We start from the raw sequence: 23,533 nt of genomic DNA on the forward strand, positions 1-23,533 counted from the left end.
AATCCCTGTCCTTGGGTCCCCCCCGAGCGGGGCTTTGCTGGGATTAAGCCGTTTCCCAGCCCGGCACGGAGCGGGAGCAAGGGGCGCAGGGCACCGGATGGCCACCGGACCCCCCCCCGCCCCCCCGAGTTTGCTCGCGCAGAGTAAAAGGACAGCGGGGAAACGGGGTCGGTACCCGGCTAGGGGAACGCGTGGCCGTTGCCACCTTGCCGTAGCCCCCCCCCACGCCGCGCTGCGTTTCGGAGAAAGGGGAAGCGGCACGGGGCCGCCCGCGGGGCGCCGGGGGAGCCCCGTGCCGGGGTACGGCCCCCCGCCTCCCCCGGGGCCCGAGTGCTGCTCCCACCGCTGCTGCCAGGCCCTGCGGTCGCCCTCCAGGCACCTAACCACTAATGACACGACACGCGCTAGGTCTCAGCGCGCGGCGCGGCTCCTTCAGCTCCAGCAGGGCACTGCGGCTGGGCAGAAGGGGCCGGGGGGAAGAGCCCCGCCGAGCAAGCAGGAGACTGGAGCAGCGACGGGACGGAGGGAAGCGGGTTCCCCTTCCCGGGAGCGCAGCAGCGCGGAGCCCGGCGGGAGAAGGGCTTCCGGCTCTTTCTTCTGGAGCCAGGAAACCGTGTCGCAACAGGGCCCGGCAGCGACGGTGCATGAGCTCCCCTGAGCCGGGATGCCACCACGCAGCAGTGAGCGCAGCGCCTTCCCTTTTCCGTCGGCGGCGGCGCAGGAGGGGCGCAAGGGCAGCGGAAGGGGGTTCTGCCGCTTGCAGATGGGAACATCCGCTTGGCGGCCCTCGTCCTTCGGGCTGCGCCCTGGCAAAGCAGCGGGCTGGGGCGGCCGCTGGGGGGGGGGGGGGGTGCACTTTTGCCAAGTCGAGCTGGCCCAAAAGCGAACCGCCGGGGCGCTGGCGCCCGGCACCGCCTTCGCGGGTTGCTCCCGCCGGGGCTGAGCGACCCGGCTCGCCCGGCAGGGACAGGCGGCGCCCGCGGGGCCGGGGGGCCGCGGGGGCACGTCCGCGCCCCAGGCGCCCGGGTCGGACCGGGGCCGTTTCGGGGAGAGCCCCGCTGTACGCCGGGCTGCCTTGGCGCTCCGGTTCCCCTGCCCCCAAGGACAACAAAACACTCCCCAAGTCTTTCCGAACAAACAGATCAAGGGCAGGTCGGCCCCGACCGAAGCAGCTGCGGTTCCCGGCGGCAATAAATCAGGCCCCATAAAACGCCGTTTAGGTAAAGAAACCGGCAGCTTCTGACGTGGCCAGCGATGAATAAGAGGTCGCGGTTCCTGCTGCCGAAAGCTGGGGAAAGGTGGAGGGCGGAGGCCGGCGCTGCTCCCGGCCGGCTCCTCCGCCAGGGCTGCGGGGCGGGGGGACCCCGGGTGTTTCGGGGGGGGTGGTGCCCAGCGCCCCGGGGCAGCGAGGCGGGGACGCGTGATGAGCTCGGCTGGGTCTCTGCAAAGTGCTGCCAAGCCGCTCACGGATCCCCGGTGCTGGGTGTGGGGGGGGGGGGCAAGACCCCCCCCCTCCTGCCCATGCCCGGGGGAGGGATGCTGTGAAGGAGACGGCAGGACCCAGCTCACGCTCCGCTCCCAGCCGCGCCGGCCCGCGGCTTCCCGGTGCCCTTTATTGCTCGGCTTCGGGGCCGGCTGCTCGCCCGCTCGGCGCCTCGGCGGGGATTTCGGCCGGCGGCCCGCCGTCCCTCTCTCCTGCAGGGGCGTCCCTCGCCTCCTCCTGCGGCTGGGGGGTGCCGGGCGCGTGGCGGGGGGGACCGCGCGACGACGCTGGCCTGCACTCGGCTGACCTGGCGGTGCCTGGGGCGAGAGCGGAGAGGTGACCGCGCTGGCGGGACGCCCGGGGCCCGCTCCAGCCCGTCCCGTCGGCCCCGGGCGGCCGTACCCGGGGGGCTGCGCGGCGACGAGGCGCTCTGGGGCCGAGAGGGCAAGGGGCCGGCGTCCGGGGCGGCCCAGGGCCTGCGGGACGAGGCGCCGGAGAGCTTGGTCTTCTTCGGCGAGCCTGGGAGGGGAGAGGCGGGTGAGACGGGGCCGGGAGGGAGGGTTTCCCCGCTCGGGGCAGGGGAAGGGGGTCACCGAGCGCCGCGGCCGTGCAAAAGCACCGGGCAGCATCTCCCGCAGGCGGGTGCGCACGTCTTCCCTGCCCTGAAGCGCCTCCGGGCAGCACACGGAGACGCGGGAAGGGTTACCCGTCCCGGCGAGCCCCGGGGGGCTGCGGGCGCGCTGCCCGCCCCGCCGGATCCCTCCCCAAAACCTGCCCCCGGCCTCACCGTCCTTCCCAGCGATGGCAGGCAGCCGCGTGGCCCTCCGGCCCTTGTAGATGTGGCCGTCCTGGCCCAAGAGCTCCATCTCGTCGTGCTGGCAAGGGAGACGCAGAGCGGCGCCAGCTCCGGCTGCGCCAACCCGGCTCAAAGCGCCCGGCTGGCTTCTCAGGGCGCCGAGGAGCCGAGAGCGGCGGCGCCGGCGCGAGCGGGGCTTCCCCCGCGCCCTCCCTCAAACGGGCCCGTTTCGGCCGGGGCCGCCGAGCGCTGCCGGCCGCGACGCGGGCCGGCGGGAGGGCGCGGGGCAGGCAGGGTCCCCCCCCCCCCCCGGCCTGGTTGGTGGGACAGGTCGGAGGAGGCTCATTTTAGGACACCCCATCTCAGGGCTTTCCCTCTGCACGTCCCCGGGGTGACCCAGCGGAGGAGACGCGGCCAAGCTGCACGGTCCCCTGGGCAGCGGGAAGCCAAAAATAGCCTCCAGCTCATGCAGGCGGACAGCAGCGCCGTGCCGTTTCGGCAGATCTGGCAGCGGCTCCGGCCCGAGGAGCGAGGAAGCCGGGCTTCGCCGTGCCGCGGTTACTGATCCAGGCGGAGCTGCTGTCGAGAAATGCTCCCTCTGCTCCCAGGCCTCGGAAAGGCGACAGAAACTCCTGGGACCCCCTAACAAGTCGTAATCTCTGCAGTGCTAATGACCCGGCCTGTGCAACGAGCGGGGCGCAGGAATCGGAGCGGCAGAGCAGGTGCTGCCTTAGGGAAAGCGCCCGGCTGGTCGTGCACCGAGAGCTGGGATGCGGCTCCCCGCCGGCCCTTCCCCGGCTCAGCACCGCACGCCCAGCCGGGCTCCTCGGCATCCCGTCCGAGAGGGCATGGGCTGCTTTCGTGTGGATGTTTGGCTGAGACCAGACTCAACTCATCACACGTTTGTGGCTTTGGCGCCCTGGCTGGGCCTTGAACAGGGAGCATCCACCTGGCCCCAAAAGCGGCGCGGACTCAGCACAGCTGAGCCCGACGTAGACCAGCTTTCAAGGATGGAGGCGAAATAACTGGTGTTTCGGGTACTCTGCAAGAGCTGGATCCGTCGCAGAGTCTCTCCCCCAGCACGACGCCGCCTCCTCGCGCAGCGGGAACGCACCGACCCCCCGCCCCGGCCCCCGGTCGCCGGTCCCTACCTTCATCAGCGTGAGCACGGCGCTGGGCTCGAGCTGGCCCGGGACGCAGCGCGCGAGGCGCTGGAGCGGGTGGGTGAGGGTGTGCCGGCCCCCGCAGTGCCGTGGCACGGTCAGGTACCCGCACTCGGCCGCCCGCTCCCTGTGGGACGGGGCACGGGGGGCTCAGCGGGCAGGGAAGGGGCCGCGGGGGTTACGTCCCTCTCGCGGCTCCCTTCCTACCGTCGGTGCGCGGGGCCGAGGCACGGCAGCTGCAGGAGGTCCCTGATCATTTGGCTGCTGGCTCTCGTGCTGCCGCCGTAGTGGAGCTGCACTTTCTCGATGTCCCTGGCCATCTGGTCGTGGGCGCAGCGCAGGCTCTGCGCGCCCCGGTCCAGCAGCAGAGCGTCCAGCGGCGAGTGAGGCCCGGCCGGGCCCGAGCGCAGGCTGCGGGAAAGGAGAAGCCGTGACAGCGTGACCGGGGGGGTGATGGGGACACAGCTGTGGGGGAGGCGCAGCGGGACCCCGAAGAGCAGGGGGCACGAGGCCGGGGGAGCGGAGCTGTCTCTGCTGCCTGGGGTAGCGCCCAGCTTCTTAATTTGGGGGACTTGTTTCACAAGAGGCACGGCCCAGGCTGGGGCAGCTGTATGACGCCAGCCTGAGGCCGGACACAACTCATCACACATGGCTTCGGCACCCTTGAGCCGGAGAAGTGGGCCAGACGGCGTGCAGCAGAGCACGTGGGAGTGGGGCTGTAACAGCACCCTGGTCCCGATGTCCCCGCTGGGGACGACCCGGGCAGTGGCCCACAGGGGTTAGCGCAGGGGCGGGAGAGCTCGCTGCCCCTGTGAATCTCGGCCAGAAAACACCGCAGTCCAAGGAGAGGGGCTGCCCTGCACCCAGGCTGGCAGCACCCAGGGGACAGGGATGGGGACGGGGACGGGTCCCTTTTCCCCATGTCCCCCCCCCCCCAACCCGGTGCCCCTGCCCCTACCTGCGGCCGTGCTGCCGTATCTGCTCCAGCTCGAAGACGGTGTGGGGCCGCACCGAGTGGCGCGAGGGTAACGCCGGCATGGATGGGATGGCCAGGATGTGCCTGCGGAGGGCAGGAGCGGAGTGGCCGGGCCGCCGGAGGAATGACCCACCCTGGGGCTCGGCACCGGCACCGAGACAGCCGGGCCCCCTCCTCGGAGCCGCCCCATGGCTCGGGGCTGCCGCTGGGTTCATTCCCGTGGTTTGAGCCGCGCTGGGCTCGTGCCGTTGGCGAACGCAGAGCAGAAAAGGGGCTTAACGCGATGTGGGCTCTGTCCCACGCTCCCTCCTTCGTGCACACAGAGGCCCCGGCTGGAAAGGACCCAGTTTCCAGGCCACAGCAAGACCCGTCCACCCGGGCTCTCCCACCCAGCGTGGGCACCGCTGGCTGCTGCCTCCCCGGTGGAAGTCACTGGTGACCGCTCTGGCCTCCAAGGAGCTGAGCGAGCCCTGTGCCTGGCACGGAAGGGGGTGGCTGGAAGCTCGCAGGCTTGCAACCTGCCTCGTAGCACCTCCCCGTCCGTCCTGCCGTCCAGCGACGCTCCTGTCTGTGCAGCCTCCCCAGCCTGGCCCAGGCGCCTTATGCCAGCAAGTCCAGCAAGGCCAAGCAGGAGGGACATAGCAGGAGATGCCCTAACCCACGTGCCCCGTACCCATCTATGCCCATCTCACACGTAAAAGACCTCTACCCATCAGTCGCCAGGTCCTTGTGCTCGCAAGGGTACTTACGGGCCAGGCACCAGCATGTTGAGGGACCTGTCGCAGGACACGCAGTGGAAGTGAGCCAGCAGCTGCCTGTGGAGGAAAAAACAGCTCAGTGAGCTCCTGGCAAGCGAGATAAAGTCCAGCCAGCATGGAGACAGCATAGAAAGAGGTTCAGAGGCAGGAGCAAAGTGCTGGACGCCTGTTTCTAGAGAGTTATGGCCTTTGCTAGGGTAACCGTTGTTGGGTTTTGAGCCTGGCTTCCCATGGAAACACAGCCCACAGGTCTCTCCCTCCCTTCGTCCCCTGGCCCAGCCAGCTGAGTTCAGCCCCATTTGACTGAGGGGAGATGTCTGTAAGGCATCGAGGTGCTACGAGCTTCACCAATCAAGGCGGCTGGATGGGGGAGAGACCTCCTGGGGTCACAGCTGGGAAAAGCTCAACCTTGTATTAGGCACAGGAGAATCCACAGGGTGAGGAGAACACCCTTAAAAACCCCACCACCATGGGAAATAGCTCCTGCTGGCACCCGCAGTACCCCATCCCTCTGAACCCGGCAGGTGTTGGGCCTGCCGTGGACAAAAGGAGCAATTTGCTGCATCTCTTGCTGGGCCCAGTTGTGCTGCCGCGGGTCCCTTGCCTGGGAGCAAACGCTGGGGCGGACGGATCCCCGACTGCAGTAAAAGCACAGCTCCGGCGTGGGATTTACACCGCACGGACGATTCCCTTTCCCTCTTACAGCATCTTGCGTTTGAGGCTGGCACTGCCGGGGCAGGAGGGGCTCCCACGGTGCGCAGCATCCCCCAGCCCGCACAGCACCCCAGCCCCGGCCCCGGCGGCTCGTGGCCGCCGAGCGGCCAGCCCCGGCTCCTCCTGCCTATTCTGAGCCCGGGGCAGGTGACACTTCCCTCGCAGCCCCGTCCCTATTAATCCCCCCATGCAACATTTGCATGCGGGTGCCTGGGAACCTGGCTCTGCTCCTGCTCCTAACGTGCCTGGGAACAGGGCCAGGGTTAACGTGGCGCAGGCTGCGATACTCCTTGCCTGGAGGACAGCAGGGGACAAGTGTGTCCCCTGTGCCCAGAGGCTTGGAACAGCTTTTGCCACCTCAAGCACTGATGAAATTTGAGGGGGGAAGGGGTGCAAAAACAGCTGGCATCTCCACTGAAAGCCAAGGAGGAGCGGAGCCGGGCTGGCGGGGAGCGAGTGAGCGGCGCCTCTCCCGCTGCCCCCAGCATTTCAAGACACGGATGCTGCTGCCGTTTGGTTGCTGCTGCCGCAGGAGACATGCCTGCTCTTGGGGCTGTTTGCTTAAATTCCTGCCCTGTCTTCTCGAGGAGGCTCGGCGGCCGCCGGCGAGCCAGCGCGCATGCACGCGCCCGTGCGTGGGCTGGGAAGAGGGTGCTCGGGGCGGTCGGATGCTATCTGCGCCTTGCCTAACCCCTGCACCCCGCCAGGCTGCTGGGCTGGATCCAGCAAGCAGGGCTCGGCAGGACCGGCCGGTTCGTGTCTCTGCGCCGTCCGTGCGTGGACATGCCCCACGGCCTCCACTTCCCACCTCGCACTGGGGGAACGGCGCGGTGTTGCTGGCAGAGGCAAATCCCAACTGAACCCCCCGCGCGTTGCCTTGAGCTGCAGAGCTCTTGTCCTCAGGTCTCAAAGCACCCGCCAGCGCCAGCACGTCTCTTGAAGTGACTTGGGTTGCAACTGACGGGGTAAACTGAGGCAGCAAGGAGGTTTAAGGGCTGCTTTACTGCAGCATGCAACAAAACTGGGCAAGAAAGGCACAGATCTCGAGTCCATCTTCCCCGCTGTGGTTGCACCACGCCGCCTCTCTCTTGCTCTCAAGCAGCAGCAAAGCCCCGGCCTCTCTCAGTCCGATGCCGCAGCGTCCGGGATCTCTCCCCTCCCAAGCGGACTTCCTGCCGCTCAGGGTTTCATTCCTACACTTTTACGATGAGTTTTCCCACGGCTGCCCTGGGGGCTCGGCCACCTGCTCTCCTCTGCGCCTTCAGCAGCGCTGCGAACCGCGGCCGCCTCTGCATGCCCGTGCTGGGAGCGCGGCCGCGGCGGGGAGCCCCCGGCAGAGGCACGGCGCGCAACACACACGTGTTCACACCTGCTCTCCGCACCGGGCCTCACACTGATTCCTACACCCCAGCGGCATTAATTACACCCCTGCACATTTCCAGGAGGGCACGTCAAAACCGAGCTCTGTACCTCCTGTATTGCATCCCCACCGGGGGGAACGAGCCGCTTCCCCCCACAACCCTTGCCTAAGAAAGCCGTTGCATCAATACCACAATTTTGGGAGAGGACTGCCCTGCAGGGTGCCGGAGGTACTCCTCGCCTCAACGTGCCTGGTGCCGGGCAGCAAAATAGTCCCCTTTTTAACGTCCTTGCTTCAACAGCAGCCACACCAATGCACACCACCTCCGCAGGAGGTAGTAATGCCTCTGCTGCAACACTGTAATAGCTGCAGGCTTTTCCCTTAAAACCGAGGGCGTGAGCATTATCCTAAAACAGCTAGGAACCTGTTGCTCACTACTGGTTTGAGAAGATGAGCTGGAGCGGTGAAGGCCCAGCCATTACATCAGCATCATTATTGCATGACAAAGTTACACTCGTTAAATTGGTTCAGCTTCAGGGTGGAACGAACCCCTGGGGACACGGTCCAAGGCAGGGACGAAACGCACGTAGGCGTAAGTGAGCTTGCTTTAATCTAGCGAGTTCAAGGCTGAGGAGCAGTGAGCCCGCAGGGTTTCAGCCTGCCCAGGATCCTGCCCCGGCAGCTCAGCCCCTGCCCACGCCGAGCTGGGTCTGGGGGCAGCTGTGCCTCCGACCGCGGCGTGGCCACTGCAGGAGCTGACGGCGAGCGCTGGAGGGAACGGGGCTCCCCTTGCCCTCACTGCTGCAAGTATCCCCCAGCCCTGCTCCCAGTGAACGTACTTCCTAATTCCAGCCGCGTCATCAGCCTCCATCCGCGGTGCCTTCTCCTGGAGCTGCTTCAGGAGGCTTTTCCAGCGCTCCTCCAGCCGCTGGCGGAACGGCGTCAGCTCCAGGCGGTCCAGCTGCGGACAGGACAGGCCCTCAGTGACCCATGTCGCTGGCTACACCACCGCGGCCCCCGAGGCTTTGGAGGGACCAGGAAGGGAGCCACAACCATGTGCTTGCCGCAGTCCCCTGGTGGGTACTCTGTTCTGGTGGCAGAGGCTGCAAGACCCTGGAGGACCTCATTTCATGCGGCTGGGATTAGCTGATGAACTGAGATATCCCCCCGGGCTTGCTTGGTGTTGACCCTACCGACACAGTTGGGTGCAACCAATGTGGTGGAAGCAGGGACCTGTGTGAGTGGCACACCAGGATGTCCCCTGGGCAATTTGCAGTGGGGTCTGCAGGGGACAAAACACAACCAAGCGAGCAGCGTAGCCTGCTGGTGCTCTTCCCACCATGGGAAGCCCTTCTCCTACCCCCTCCCTCACTGACGAGGTTAACAGCTTTTTGGGGCAGAGCAGACAACTCCAAAAAGCTGTCAGGAAGGGAGGGCATGTATCAGGAAAAAGCCTTCCGGATCAGCACAGTGCAAATCCAAAAGCAAAGGGATGCGGGAGAGGAGGAGGAAAGGCAGTCCCTCTGCCTAGGAGGGGCAGGAAAACGTCATGCATGTCATGCTTGAAGCATCAGCACTTCTGGCAGAAGCAGCATCCAGCCCCGGTACAAACCTGGCAGAGGTTTTTCCTCCACGAGAGCTGGCAGGAGGCTGCTGCTAAGATATACTTTACCTTGGAGTCCATCTCTTCAATGAGCTTTTGTTGGATTTGGTGCCAGTCCTGCTCCTGACCCGTGATCCTGTCCAGCATGTCCTGAATCATTTTATTCAGGTGCTCCATGGTTGCATCGAACTGGATGCGACTGACTTTGCCAGCCAGGGCAGCTTTATCTGCTTTCTAGCAAAGAGGAAAGAAAGGAGAGTGATGGACTGAGGTAAAAAGGGAAAGGCAGAATTGCAGCGTCTGGCAGAGAATGGCGTGTCCTGGCCTTTCTCTCCTCGGCCTTTTCCTGGCAGGGCTGGCCCTGCCCTAGGGCACTGCGAAGTGCTGCGGATGAGTGAGTCTGAACGCGCTACGGGCACACAGCCCGTCTCACCGCTCGCCCTCTGCAGGCTTAGTGCCACCGCTGCCTGCCCAAGGGATGCGCGGGGAGGTGGAGCGACTTAGCCAGGAACCTGCAGCAGGTCCGGAAATCCTCTCTCCTCTGCCTCCTCCCCACGTACCTGCCACACTGCTTCTGTCATCAAGCACCCAAAGGGTAACGTGCATTTGTCATGGTGCCTATGACCACCTTGGCTGATGCTGGGTTGCTTTGACATCTTACCACGTTGATTTCTGTCACCAGATCCTCCTTGTCTGCTTTCTCCTTTTCCAACTTCTCCAGGGATTGGAACAGAGCCTTTAAACACACAAGACACCCAAAGATAAAGCTCAGCCATAGCATTAGAGGGCCTAGGGTCTGCCTGAAAGACGCTTCTGTCTGGAGGGGGCTGAAACCACCCACCTCAATATCCTTCTGCTTCTGGCGATGGTCATCCACAAGATCGCCCGTGACGGAGTTGAGCTTCTCGCAGTCTTCTTGCACCTGCAGGATGGTGGCCTGGATGTGCTTCAGAAGTTCCTCGTCCTGTTTTGTGGAGGAAGACAACAACATAACGTTGTGCAACAGGTCGCTCACTGCCCATTGTGCCAGGCAGCACAGCGCGGGGAAGAAGGTCAGATCCCTGCAGATCACCCAATACCTAGTACAGGCACCAGCTGCCCCACGGTCTCCAACCTGAGTACCGCTGGGTCAGGTGCTACCCTGCCTGCCTGGAGTGGGGGACACAGATCACGCTGAGGCACAGAGTGAGCTGCCAGTGCCACCTCCATGGCAAAGACCACGGCAGCCTGAATGGAAGCGTTGTTCCCCCATCCCCTGCAGCGTCCCCTGCCACTCAAGCACAAACAACTCTGGAAAATGTCTCCTGAGAAACCAGCTCAAGTGAGGACTTTTGTCTCTGGGTCACAAAGTGGGGATCCAAGGCACTGAAATCTGTAAGCTACTGTGGAGGAAAAGGACGCCGGCATCCAGCCTGGCGCAGGCAGCATCCAAACTAGCCTGAGACTGGGATGCCCAGCACAGCACTGGCGTGTCCTCGCAGCGCGCTGGGTGGCACCACAGCAGCCTGACACTCCCTGAGGAGCAGTTTTCCTCACCTCGATCATGGGCTGTTCTTTAGGACCTGTCAGAGCAGGCCAGAGCCTGCTCATCCTTTGCGCCAAAGGATGGATACTGATACTGTCCCTCTAAACATCTGCATGGAGAGTTGTCACGAGCTGCTCGGATCTACCACCACACAGGGCGACATCCTTACACCTCAGATGGGTATAACCACCCCTAACTAGAGCCCCTTTCAGTGCCATCGAAACTCTGTGTCTTGCTCTCCTCCTGCCCCGAGAAGCCATCTTCAACTCTAGCCAAGCAGCCCGCTGGGTTAGAGACAACCCTGCTGCGGGCAGAGGGAGGACCAGACCCACATTTCTCAGCCCATGACCATGAGCTATTGGTGATACCAGGACAACATTTGCCCTAAGGCTTTTGTTCCTTCGATGCTGTTGGCTTTGACAAACACCCAGATGTGAAGCGGTTTGGGGAGCAGTGTGGGGCTCCCCTGTGGTAAAGCAAAAAGAGCTCAGCACTGACCGGCAGCCCCTTCCAAGCCCTCCACTACTCCATGCTGGCGTCTCCCTACCTGGCTCCTCGCTGGCAGCTGCCTCACCGCCTTGATCTCTGCCTGCCGCGCCACAAAGGAGTTAACCAAGTGCTGGAGCTGCTCGTAGCGCTGGAAGAGCTGCTTGACCTGCTCGCTGACGTCCAGGCTGCAGGCCGGACACGTGGCCTGCGCCTCTGCTTGCCTCAGCTCCGGGCTCGCTGGCATGCTCATTGACAGCAAGGCTGAAGATGAAGCCATCATGTTCTCCATGACAGACCTCAGCTTGTCCAGCTGGAGCAAAGGCAGAGGGAATTGGGTTTGAGATGGGACAGCGGAGGCCAACGAGCCCGGAGATGGAGCAGCCCAGCAGGTCAAAGCCAGGATGTGGGAGGACACTGAGACAACCCTGATGGGAATGTAGCCCCCTGCATCCCTCTGGTCCCCCAACCTGCTCCTGCAGGTGGTCAGCCACGTCGGTCACCGACTGCTCCAGTTTGGCTTTGGCCCCGTCCTGCTTCTCTCTCAGCTCCTTCAGCTCCTTCTCTATCTCCTGCACCATGGACCTGCCCAGCGACACAGGGGAGTGATGGGCAGGGTCACGTCAGAGAGGGGTGCACCGATACCCACCCTGAGCCCAGCGCAACTCAGCCCCACCAGCCCGGCCACAACCTGTGCCTCTGGCACCCCTGAGCACCCAGAGGCAGCCAGCACCCAGCCAGCAGCCGCCTGGGGGACCAGCTCACTCGCACCCCCTTGTGCCCAGGGCTCCCTTCCAGCCCTGAGGGCAAGTCCCCAGAGCAGGGTATAGGAAACCTTCTGGCTTTCTTTTACCTGAGGTAACCTAACTGCAGGTTTATCTGGTTGGTGCTTTCCGCTTTCTGGTCAGCTCCTGCCACCGCCATCCTTTCGATGACGTTCTGCAGCTGTTTGATCTGGGAACGATGTCAGGGTGCAGAGCCAGGGTACCGGCCCTGTGCTGTTCCCCATGATGGTGGCATGGCCATCTCCTCCCTGCCCACCCCCCCCCCCCCCAAGGCCTAAAGCAGCCCTGGCAGCAATGGACATCTGCTTGGCCCTCTTTGGGCCTGACTGCCACCTTCTCCTGTGTGTGGCTCTGCCAGACTGGGGTCCCTTCTGTGCCCAGCTCTAAGGGCCATGGGGCAAAAGGACCACTGCCAGCCCCACAGAAACCACCTGGAGCGGTTTCCACCCCACGGAAACCTCCACTCTCTGCCCAGCTCCCCCACCACAGCCAGGCCTTTCACCCATGCTTGGCGTCCCTGCTCGGGGGAGCGCTTGCAGCCGAGCAGACGGGGTTGGCAGTGGCATCCCTGTCCCCTCACCTTCGCCTTTTCCCCTTGCAGGTCATTGGCCACGGTCTGCAGGGAGGCCACCTGGTCCAGGAGGTCACCTAGGATGCTGGGGCTGCTCTTCTGGTCTAAAAAGAAGTAGCCCAAGGGAAGGCACCACTGGCGAGTGGGTTTCACTTGGACTCAGCCTCTGGGTGCGACTAACCCCTGACTGCACGACACATTCAGGCTTTCCCAAGCCGCCGGGGGAGACATTCCCCTGCCAGCTCCTCACTTTGTCCCATCCATCCCAGCAAGTCCAGACGTTTGCAAAGCTGGGGGATTGCTTTGAGGGGAGGAGTTGGAGGTGCCACGTGCTGGAGCAATCCCAATGAGAGCAAAGGCCCAGCGGTGGGACCAGCGCCCTGGGCAGAGCCCGGGAGATGGGCACCCGCCACCCACTGCTGGCAGAGTGCTGCCCTGAGCCTCCGCGGCTGCGAAGAGCCCTGCTCCTCCTCAGGATCACAGCCGAATGGGATGCCCCAGCACCAGGGCACAGGCCCCCTGTCACATCCGACCTGCCCTGGGTGCCCCTCACTGCCTGGCCCCAGGAGGGCTCCCTACCTGCTTCCAGAAAGAGCGGACGCAGCTTCTCGAGCTCGGCTCGGTCACACTTGGTCAGCTCCAGCTGGGCCACCTGCTCCTTCAAGGCTGCGTACAGGCTGCTGAGCTGCCCGACCTGATGGAGAGCCTCACCCAGCTCTGCATGGTGGCTGGAGGCGCTAGGTGAGCCCGAAGACTCCCAGGGCATGGCTGGTGTGGTCCTCTCTTGCAAAGAGGATGTGGGCCTGGTGTCTGTGCCAGAGGGGATCTCAGGCTGGTGGGCTGTTGCAGTGGAGTCTGCTGTCAAGGGGCCACGCTGGACTGCAGGGGAGCCTGCTGGGGCACCCTGTCTGCTGGACAAAGCCTCACGGCCACCCTCAAGGCTTGGAGCATCGGTCCGTGCCCCTGGAGCACTGAGTCTGGCTTCAGGGGGGGCCATCTGAGTGTCAGAAAGGCTGGGTCTGCTGCCAAGGGGTCTTGGCTGAACCCTTGCACCTCCTGCTTGGACCCCTGGAGGTGCAGGCTGTGTCCCTGTGACGGTGGCCCCAGTGCCAGGGGACCCTGGCTGTGTCCCTGAGACTGTGGCCCCAGTGCCCAGGGACCCTGGCTGTGCCCCTGCAGTGGTGGTGGCCCCAGTGCCAGGGGACCCTGGCTGTGCCCCCGTGATGGTGGTCCCAGTACCAGGAGATCCTGGCTGTGTCCCCGTGACGGTGGTCCCAGCACCAGGGGACCCTGGCTGTGTCCCTGAGACTGTGGCCCCAGTGCCCAGGGACCCTGGCTGTGCCCCCGTGACGGTGGTCCCAGTACCAGGAGATCCTGGCTGTGCCCCTGCAGTGATGGTGGTCCCAGTGCCAGGGGACCCTGGCTGTGCCCCCGTGACGGTGGTCCCAGTACCAGGAGATCCTGGCTGTGCCCCTGCAGTGGTGGTGGTCCCAGTGCCAGGGGACCCTGGCTGTGCCCCCGTGATGGTGGTCCCAGTGCCAGGGGACCCTGGCTGTGCCCCTGCAGTGGTGGTGGCCCCAGTGCCAGGGGACCCTGGCTGTGCCCCCGTGACGGTGGTCCCAGTGCCAGGGGACCCTGGCTGTGCCCCTGCAGTGGTGGTGGCCCCAGTGCCAGGGGACCCTGGCTGTGCCCCCGTGATGGTGGTCCCAGTGCCAGGGGACCCTGGCTGTGCCCCTGCAGTGGTGGTGGTCCCAGTGCCAGGGGACCCTGGCTGTGCCCCCGTGATGGTGGTCCCAGTGCCAGGGGACCCTGGCTGTGCCCCTGCAGTGGTGGTGGCCCCAGTGCCAGGGGACCCTGGCTGTGCCCCTGCAGTGGTGGTGGTCCCAGTGCCAGGGGACCCTGGCTGTGCCCCTGCAGTGGTGGTGGCCCCAGTGCCAGGGGACCCTGGCTGTGCCCCTGTGACGGTGGTCCCAGTGCCAGGGGACCCTGGCTGTGCCCCCGTGACGGTGGTCCCAGCACCAGGGGACCCTGGCTGTGTCCCTGAGACTGTGGCCCCAGTGCCAGGGGACCGTGGCTGTGCCCCCGTGACGGTGGTCCCAGTGCCAGGGGACCCTGGCTGTGCCCCTGCAGTGGTGGTGGCCCCAGTGCCAGGGGACCCTGGCTGTGCCCCCGTGACGGTGGTCCCAGTACCAGGAGATCCTGGCTGTGCCCCCGTGATGGTGGCCCCAGGGCCAGGGGACCCTGGCTGTGCCCCTGCAGTGATGGCCCCAGTGCCCAAGGACCCTGGCTGTGCCCCCAGGCTGCTGGCACTGGTGTCAGAAGCCCTTGTCCTAGCCACAGGAGGCCCTGTCCGGGTGGCTGGCGCTCCTGGCATCCCTGCTCGTGTCCCCAGGGAGTCAGGCTGTGTCCCCAGAGTCCCCTCTCTGGGGCTGGGCTGGATCCCCGAGGCCTCAGCAGCTGCACTGGGGGGCTTGCCAGGGAAGGACCGGCCCGTTTTGGCCTCCTGAAAACAAAAGGAAAAGGGAAGCAAGGTTATGGGCAACCCCCACCTCCAGCTCGGCCGGGCCCTGCCAGTAGTGCCCCTAGCCCCAGCCCAAAACCACCTCTCAAGGAGCCAAACTCAGCAGTGTGCAAGTATTTCACGAGAGCCCAAGGCCCAGAGTCATTTCAGGAGGTGATCTGGGGGAATCAGAAAAAACCCTAGTGAATCCATCTTAAATAATGTCAGACTACTTTTTCTCTAGCGATGGGCTCGGTTGTCCAGGTCTGCTGGACCAGACCCATCTCCCTGCCCACGGGAGCAGCAGCCCAAGCGGGATTTGACAAACACCGAGTTCCTTGTGGTGCCAAATGCCTGATCTGCCCCTGCATCGCTCTCGACGGGAGGGTGGTGAGCGAGTGTCCTGCCCGGTGCCGAGCAAGGACACGAGCATTACATGGTCACCCCCAGGGGTTTCTGCTGCTTACTTGCCCATGAGTGGGCTGTCACAGGTTGTCCATGCAGCTAGGCCTTCAGGGAGATAACAGTGCCCTCTGCTCTAAATGTGGCCTTTTCTGAGCAGAAAACACACTGAAACTGTAAATTAGGAACAGAAGAGCTGCCCTGCACCCACCTGTGCCTGCATCCCATCTCTGACTGCGATGTGCAGGGAAGAGCAGGGCAAGTGCCTACCAAAGCCTCCACCAAAACCCTCCAAAGATGCATATATCACAGCCCCAGATGGATTTGTCTCCTGCGAATGTGTCCAGGTGCTTTTTGGCGCATGTAAACATTTAGTACATGCACCAGCCTGTGGCGAGGAGCTCCACTACCATGTGGTGGACGCAAACCACCTCCAGCTGCTGCTCTATACCTCCCAATAAAGTTGCTCAGCTCCATTCAGGATCATGCCCTGACACAGGTGAGCTGGGGTGTAGCTCTCTCAGAGGAGCCGGGGAGGGGAGAAGTGGAAGAGGGGAAGCTACAGGCACCAGCGAAGCTCCGGTTTGCAAAGCTGTTGCACGGGGACGTGTGCCACTGCGCAGCCGCGCTCACTGACGTACCATGTCCCTGTCCGGCCTTGCCTGGTCGCGGAGGAGGCCCGGTGGCTGGCTGGCAGCATCCCGGGGTGTCACCTGGACAGGGGCAAGGAGAGAGAGGCCTGTCAGGACGTGTGAGCGGAGGGAGGTGGATTTCAAGGGGGCACCTGCAAATTAACTTAGGCACAAAACAGAGAGACACTGTATAGCAACGTGCCTGGGGGAACGGGGCGGTGTTACACTGAGGAGATCCTTATCTCCCCTCCTTCCCAGCATCCACATGTTGTTTTAATTAAAAAAATACATTAGCGTCGCTTTGGTCAATACATGCAGGAAGGGCTCTGTGAACGGGACACGGTAACCCCCAGCAGCGGTCCCGTCTCTGCCCTCCGACAGTGCCAGGTCCCACGGGGTAAGTCAGCACTGGCGGACGGAGGGACGCGGGCTCCAGCCCTGGGCCAGGCGGGCTGCGCTCTGCCCTGGGCCTGGCAGGGGTGTCCTGGATGAGCTTGCGCTGACACCAGCTTGAGTCCCCACTTGGCAGCACGTGGGGCGGCTTCTCCCCCCAGCCACGTCCTCCAATGCTGGCAGGGAGAGGAGATGCTGGCTCCCACCACGACGCCCTCGCACAGGGGGACACCCCTTCCCCTTCCCGAAATGCTCCCGTGGGGCTGGGCTGAGCGCAGCGGTGGCGGAGCTACGTGAAGAGGCACAGCGATGAAGAAGCCGGCTCAGCCCCATCCCATGGGCTCCGGCGCAGGCTCACCAAGCCAAGCAGCTCCTTGATCCTTTGGATGTCCTCCTCCATGTGGAGCTGGATTGCCTTCACCCTGCTCATCTCGGTGAGGAGGTCCTGGAAGAGAGCCATGGCCTGGAAGGGAGAGGAGGTGCTGTGAGCCCAGCGAGGCCGCTCGGGAGGCAGCCAGGCTGAGTGAGGATGGCGATGGCTCTGCTCTCTCCTGATACCGGCCCCTTTACTCCCTCCTTCCGTTTGCAGAGAGCAAGGAGGTAACAGGGGGATCCGACCGGCCGTGCCAAGAGGCAGACCTGGCTAGGCTGGCCGACCCTGTATAGGGGGATTTACCCCACCGTCGAGAGCTGAGGACAGGGAGAAGGGAGAGCAGCTCCCCAGTGACCCCAGAACCCTCCCTGGGGGAACCAGGCACCAGCAGGGACCATTGCACAAGCCACGTCAGCAGGGACAAATCCAGACCTGCCTGCCTCTTGCCTGCCTGTGCCAGGCTTAACACAAGGCTGCTGAAGCTAATCCAAAGGGCAGAGAGACGCTGCCTCCCCCTCAAACGCAACCTGCCAGGGGACGACTGACTACCAGCAACCGCATCTACCGAAGCAAGAAGATCAAGCACAGACATGCTCCAAGGCCAGGTGAGTGCAGGAGCTGCCTGCTCCATGCCAGGGTCTCCCTAAGGTCCCACCACCCTTCTCCCTTTGAGGGCAACCTCCACACAGATGTGGCACTGGCATTTTCCTCCAGACACGCCAGCCCGTGGCTTGTTGGCTTGCATGGGTCTTGCTCTGCCCTCATTGCTGAAGGGTCAGGGCCACCACTGCCACCCCAGAGCCTTTCCTGAGGACTGGCTCTCTTCCTCTGTCAGATCCCCATCCTGTGGCCACTGGCTCACTCAATGGCACCTTCTACCTCCCGTGGCAGCATTCGAAGTCATGCTTAAATGGAGGAGATCATCTTCCTACTGTACCACCAGCAGCAGGGGTGAGTGAGCATGCTCTGGCTGGAGAAATGGCACTCATGGCCTCACTTGTCACCTCCTAACACTCGTGTCATGTCCTACACAGCCCAACGAGGAAAGGGTTTGGCTACGAGCCTCTTGGGAAGGGAGGATACTACCAGCTCCGGGCTAAATACAGCACCGGATACCAACTTGGTGGGGGAACGGTGTGGTGATGGCACTGGAAAACCACCACAGAGGGCAACCTTGGGGGAAAGTCCACCTTGGACATCAGAGGTGACCGTCCAGCAACACATGGGGATTTGCTATTGGAGATGGGGACCATCAAGTGCTCACTGAGCCTCTCAATAACCCCCAAAGTAGACAAGGTACATTGCCTGCAGGTCATGGGGGAAATGGAGGGAAGGAGATTGTAGCCAGACTGAATCTTCAGAGGCGCTGAGAAACCCGTCCGTGGGAGTGAACGGGACCTACCCGCACTTGGCGCTTTTAAGAAGAACCGGATCAGACCCGTTAGGACTCTCTAAAGATAACACAGGAAGGACATGGTGCAACTGGAAGCAGCATTTCATTCCCATCTCTTCCTCCCTGAAACTCCAACCCATTCCCTCAGTAAAGCCCAACGCAACTCACAACACAGGGCCAGCTTGGATTTCACCGCTGCCACAAAGATCACAGAGATTATTTACCAAGGAGCATAATAGCTCCAAGGTCAAGGCAGGCTCGACCATCGCTAGGCAGAAGAGGAGGGATGAACACAAGAGCTCTTTATCAAAACCATGACAGACATCGAGCAGGGATGAGTCCTTCTCTGGCCCCCACTCTAATTCAGTAGCAGCAATCAAGGTCTTCCTTTACTGCTGCCAGGGAAATAATTGGCATAGAGAAGCTTTTATAACATTCCTGCAGCCAGGCAGAGACGTAACCAGAACCACATAACAGGCTTTTCTGTTGCTGTCTGTACTTTTCCCCTGGGTCATGCCTGGAAAATGAGTTAACTCACAACCCCAAGGTAAACCTCAGCACGTGAGATGTGTTGAGAGGCGACGAACAGGGGTCCTGGTGTTCAAAACAGTATTTCCCCTTCTCGTTGTTCAATTTAGTAACCTAAAATTGCTCACTATCAAAATGCCCCATTTCCCTCCAGCTACATGTGCTGACTTAATCTCCTAGAGGCTTTTGCTTAAGACTTGGAAAAAATGTTAGAGGGCTCTCGAGTTTTGCGAAATAACACGGGCTATTATTGATTTTCTGGGCAATCGAGTGGCAATCTCCCCCGGCCTCCCCAACACAGCCGAGTACAACTCATCGACATGGAACAGATCTTCAGGAAAAACCTGGTCTGTCTGTGTTATTGCCCAGCACTTCCGACATGAGCATCCCAAACCTTCGGTCAAATGAGGACGCCGAGTTCAGCGCTACACGGTGGGAGAGCCGGAGGGGGGAGGTGGCTCACCCCAAGCCTTGGAGATAAGTCAGCAACAGAGCTGTTGCTCTGGTGAGGTCTGGATTAGGCGAGGTTTTAAGGACAGTTAAACTGCAGCGTAGACCGCAGAGAAAGGAGAAGTGTCTTGTTGGGGGCAGATAAAGCATGAACTGGGGAGGATCGAGTGCCCTCACCCTGGTGCTTCCTGGACAGCCTTGCTGCCCAGGTCGCCTTAGCAGGGGTTTCTGGAGCTCTGTTTTGAGCAAGCTTTTACCTTGGAGACGCCGCTTTCATTAGCTTCAATCTTTTTCTTCATCTGCATCATCTGCCACATGTCGGCCACCACAGAGGTGGTCTGCGAGCTGCTCTTGGTCCTCTCCAGCAGGTCCATCCCGGAAGGCAACGTCTCCAGGGTGGCCATCTGCTTCTCCAGTTCCTGGAGCTGCTGGCCCATGCCCTGCAGCTGGACCTCCACCCCGTTCACTTTCTTCTCCAAGGTGGCGCAGAGCGCCTTCTCCCTCTCCAAGAGCTGGGCCCTCTGCAGCGGAGGCGCGGGCGCTGGGGGCGGTTCCAGGCTCTCCTCCCGCACCTCCGTCTTGACGTCCTGCAGGTTGAGGTGCTGCAGGATGGCGTGCAGCAGGCTGTGGAGGGCGTTGAAGTTGACGGCTCCGACCTCGGGCGTCCCGATGGCAAGGTCCGCCAGCTCGTACAGGCTGATCGGCGCCATGGCAGCCTCCCGCCTCCAGCGGCACCTTCTTCTATCGAAAATGCAGAGCGCGACCTTTGGGGAGGGGGGGAAATAAAGCGCTTCAGCTCGGAGCGGGTCAGGATGGACCGAAGGGCTTGCAGCCTTCCTCCTCCTCCTCCTCCTCCTCCTTGCTGCTAATCCGAGGGAAATTGGTTAAACTGTCCAAAATGATGGGGGTACCCCCTGGGAGGACAAAGCTTCCCGACTGCGCGTCTCCGTCCCACCTCCCCCGGCCGGCACGGTCCGGGCCCCCCCGGGCCCCCAACCCGCCCCCCGGGGCCCCCCCCGGCCCCGCACCCCGCACCAGCGACCCCGCAGCACGCCCCGCCCCGCGCTCTGAGCCCGCCCCCTCCCTCTCCCCATTGGCCGCCCCGGCCGCTCCCCGCCGCCCCATTGGCCGCGGCCGCTGCCCACGTGCCGTTGTTTACACGCCTGCCTCGCGGTGATACAATGTAGCGTTCCCGGTTGCTACGCGAGGACCCCCCCCCCCCTTTCCCGGCAAATACCGTAATTATCCGCACACGGACAAATACCGTAATTATCCGTATACGGATAGATATCGGAATTTTAATATTTTCCTTCTCCCTCCTCCGTGAAGACGGCCCCTTGCCCCTTTCCCAGCCCAGGCTCCGTCCCCCAGCAGGCAGGCTGAGAGAAGTCAGCACGAACACAAAGCTGCAAAGACAAAAGCTCCCTTCCCCTGGACGTGGCACTGCAGGGAACGTCCCCAGCTTCCCTTAAATCAGGGCACCATCCTGCCTGGCAGACGGGATCCAGTGCATCACAATTCCCCATCTCCTCTTCCAACTTATTTTTGACTCAGGGCAGCTCGTGGCTGATACAAATCCAAGCTGGTTCAGGAGTCGGAAAGAGGAGAGCGCACTCGGCGAGCTGTCTTCCTGGGGGGGGGGGGGGGATGCTTTTCCTAGGAGAGGTTTTGCCTAGTCTCAGACCCCTGCAGGCTCCCTCAAATGCCCAAACGCACGATTTTCAATAAGGCTTATTTCAACTTCCTTGTTTGCCTGCAGGCCTTCAGCCGCGCCGCGCCACGCAGCCTCGGCCGAAGCGAGCCCCCGGGGCGGAGGCGGCGAGCGGGACGGGCGCTTCGGCCGCTCCCTTTACCCAGGCACCAGGAGCAGCTGGCAGCGGCCCCGCCACCGGGTGCGTCCCCCGCCACCCCCCCGCTCGCTCCCCTGCCACCCCCCCGCTCGCTCCCCTGCCGGCCGGCAGCTTCTGGCAGGGCCTCGGTCTGCCGTCGTCCCGCGGCGCCTTCAGGCCAGGGTCTGAGCGCTGCTGGGCCGCGGCGCCCCGGCCCTCGCGGACCCGGCGAGCATCGCACTGCGCTTTTCGCAGCCCAGCCCGAGCGCGGCCAGGCGCCGCAGAGCAGCTCCCCCCTGTCCCCAGGGTGACCGCGGCCTCGCATGGCGGAAACCACCTGAGGAAAAACGCCTTCAGCCTGTTCCGGTCCCGTTAGTCAGTTCAACGTGGGACCATGAGTCACCCCGGCGGTTGCTGGAGGGCAGCGGGGCCCGGCTCCCGGCGGGGTGGAAGGGGGAGGTCTCAGCAACGTCTACCCAGCGGCCGCCGTGGCCAAGCCGGGCCGCGCAGTGGCACAGGCGTCGCCCGAAGGCAGGAGAGGCAGGTCCACCTTCCCCGCTGCTCTGAGGATACAAGGGGTCAGGTTCAAGGACCAACCGAGATGCGCAGAAGCAGTCGGCACCCCGAGCACGGAAACACCTGCAAACCCGCGCGCTTGGGCCCTGCAGCGCAAGCGGGAACCGCTTTTTAGCCTTCAAAACTGGCCAAGGGCTTTTCACCTTTCAGAGAGGAGCTGTGACCCTCAGGCCAGGGCCTGCCAGGGTTTGAAACCAAGCGGCAAAGAGTCGAGAAATTGCATCCTTTTCAGCTGATCCCAAGTTGTGCTCAGCAGAGCGGGTGAAGCCTGGTGTCCTGGGGTCTTGAGCTTCGGGGCTGAATGCCGCGGGCTGGCAGGAGCGGGGCAGCGTGGCCCGCGCGCCTCTGCAGCTCACCCGCTTTCCCTTGCTTGGTGACTAGCCAGTGGGAGCAAGCGAGAAAACTGATCACCCTCCTCTGCCTCATCTCCTCCACGCACGACCTGCCAAGGACACTTAGGGAACTGACCTTCTTCGGTCCTTCCTGGAGAAACGTCTGGACTCAGACATCTCAAGCCAGGCCTGAGCAGTGGCGAGAAGCGCAGGAGCGGGTAGGTATCATGCCATCCTAAACCTCGCAGCAGCTTTGCACAGGCCAAATCCAGACCCCTGAGTTAGGCATCTTCTCTCCTCTCCTCCACTTCTGCTGGGTCAAATATTTCGTCTGTGTTGCAGAGCTTGTGGCGATCTCTAATCTCACAGTGAACAAATGGTGCCAGGCACTGACTAAACATTGGAATGACTCATCAGCATCAAGGGAGAGGATCCTCACTGCAGCTGCACATTAGACGACTTTTCCTATTTCTCCTAAAAGATGAAACAAATTACCCAAAGATGGCACAGGAGGACTTCAGCATTCAAGAACAGAAGCAGAATCTCCCAAATCCTAGCAGATAGCTTTCAAGCACTATTGCATTTTGTTTCTTCCTACCTGCTTTACAAGCAGCAAAATCCTCTGGGCCCCGGACCACAACACACCTCCTTCGAACACCTTCCTCGGCCAACAAATCTGAATTGCTGCTCGGGGCGCCTTCTCCAACAAAGCTGTCACGGCGGAGACAGAAACCAATCGCCTGCAAACGCTTCCATCTCTGTATAACCACTTTTAAAGCTCCTGCTAGAAGGACTGTGCACGGGGGCACAACCTGGGCAAGCCAGCCCTGGCAGGCCCCTCTTCTCCCTGCTGCCAGCGCTGGCTCCTGCTGCCACCTCGTGTCAGACAAGCACCCAGCCCGCACTCATTCCTAAAGCAGCCTGCCAGCATCCTCTGCTCCTTGCCTCTGTTGCACACCCAAAGTCGTGAACCCTGAGGCAGCGTCATTCTGCAGAGAGGCTCCCTGCAAAGCCATTCACCTCCCCAACCCTAGGGACCTGCTGTCCCACCAGCGTCCCCACTCGTAGGCTGTTACTTGTCCCAACTGGATCCCAACTCGGGCAGCATCACCCCAGCACATCGTCTGAGCAAGAAGGGCAGAGGGGAGCTCACAGGCTCTGCTCCAGCAAACCCACTTCTCTTCCTGCCCAGTAACGTCCCTCGGAGGTACGGTGACAAGAGCAATGGCCAAGCAACAAACCCACCTGCACAGGCTCCTGCTCCGGGCTCCTCCACAGCCACCCTCGCCCCCCGCAAAGCCTCTTTTATGGGGGAAGCGACGACAGGGAGATTCTTCTGCTCCCCGTTTGCTTAGTCACAGACCTGGAAGCCCAAAGTCAATCATTAGGAGAAGGCACTTGCCAAGTGCCTTGAACAAGAGAAAGCAGTGATTCTTCCCCCCTTCCCGCACCTTTAAAACCAAATAGGCTTAACATACACTGAAAGGTGCCTTAATAAATCTCAGAGCAGGCTGACGCATCACAGCCCCCAGGCAGAGGCTCTCTGCAGACACCCCAGGGTCTCACAACCAGGTAAGGTTCATTACCAACCCCTGGTCAGACCCTGAATGGTTTTTTCCTGCACAAATTGATGGAAGTCACTCAAAGCCACCTTCTTCCCCTTCCTGAACATTGCACAGTCAGACAAAGCTGGAGGTGCATGGACTGACTGATCAAACACGAGAGTGAAGCTCAAGCTGGTGCAGGAAGCCCATTGGCACCGCTCACCACTTGGAGGAACAAGGGGGAGAACCAGTCCCCAGGGTAACTAACTTCTTTAAATAACGACGTACAAACAGGAAGGTTACCTTCCAAGAGCATAGCCCCCGCTCCCTAATGCGTTAGCTGGATTTCAGCCCTGAGAGG

At 62.6% G+C, this 23,533-nt stretch overlaps 1 protein-coding gene across 2 annotated transcripts; it reads right to left on the reverse strand.

The window, feature by feature from the left end:
* Positions 1 to 925: 925 nt before the first annotated feature.
* QRICH2 (glutamine rich 2) lies at positions 926 to 21,972 on the reverse strand. Of its 2 annotated transcripts, XM_068913287.1 has the most exons (21): positions 21,058 to 21,972; positions 20,156 to 20,547; positions 19,149 to 19,655; positions 16,506 to 16,610; positions 15,764 to 15,835; positions 12,800 to 14,723; positions 12,230 to 12,324; positions 11,718 to 11,818; positions 11,335 to 11,449; positions 10,926 to 11,177; positions 9,695 to 9,817; positions 9,515 to 9,589; positions 8,923 to 9,087; positions 8,090 to 8,211; positions 5,168 to 5,233; positions 4,401 to 4,502; positions 3,650 to 3,853; positions 3,431 to 3,569; positions 2,271 to 2,358; positions 1,886 to 2,002; positions 926 to 1,800 (listed from the first exon to the last, which is right to left on the reverse strand). In XM_068913287.1, the coding sequence occupies exons 3-21, from the start codon at positions 19,599 to 19,601 to the stop codon at positions 1,613 to 1,615; spliced, it is 4,506 nt and encodes a 1,501-aa protein (XP_068769388.1). In that variant the 5' UTR covers positions 19,602 to 19,655; positions 20,156 to 20,547; positions 21,058 to 21,972; the 3' UTR covers positions 926 to 1,612. The 2 variants fall into 2 exon arrangements, with proteins under 2 accessions (XP_068769388.1, XP_068769387.1); XM_068913286.1 differs by lacking the exon at positions 20,156 to 20,547 and having other exon boundaries at positions 926 to 2,002.
* Positions 21,973 to 23,533: the final 1,561 nt, after the last annotated feature.

Source organism: Struthio camelus, chromosome 19 (assembly GCF_040807025.1).
Source record: "Struthio camelus isolate bStrCam1 chromosome 19, bStrCam1.hap1, whole genome shotgun sequence".
Taxonomy (NCBI): domain Eukaryota; kingdom Metazoa; phylum Chordata; class Aves; order Struthioniformes; family Struthionidae; genus Struthio; species Struthio camelus.

Bases quoted from the DNA above. Each gene is read 5' to 3' on its own strand.
- QRICH2 (XM_068913286.1), bottom strand. From the start codon at position 19,601: ATGGCGCCGATCAGCCTGTACGAGCTGGCGGACCTTGCCATCGGGACG. The intron at 12,325-12,799 runs GTAGGGAGCCCT...ACTTCTTTTTAG, and splicing joins TCCGCTCTTTCTGGAAGCAG to ACCAGAAGAGCAGCCCCAGC. The intron at 5,234-8,089 runs GTACGTTCACTG...TTTCCTCCACAG, and splicing joins GACGCGGCTGGAATTAGGAA to GCAGCTGCTGGCTCACTTCC.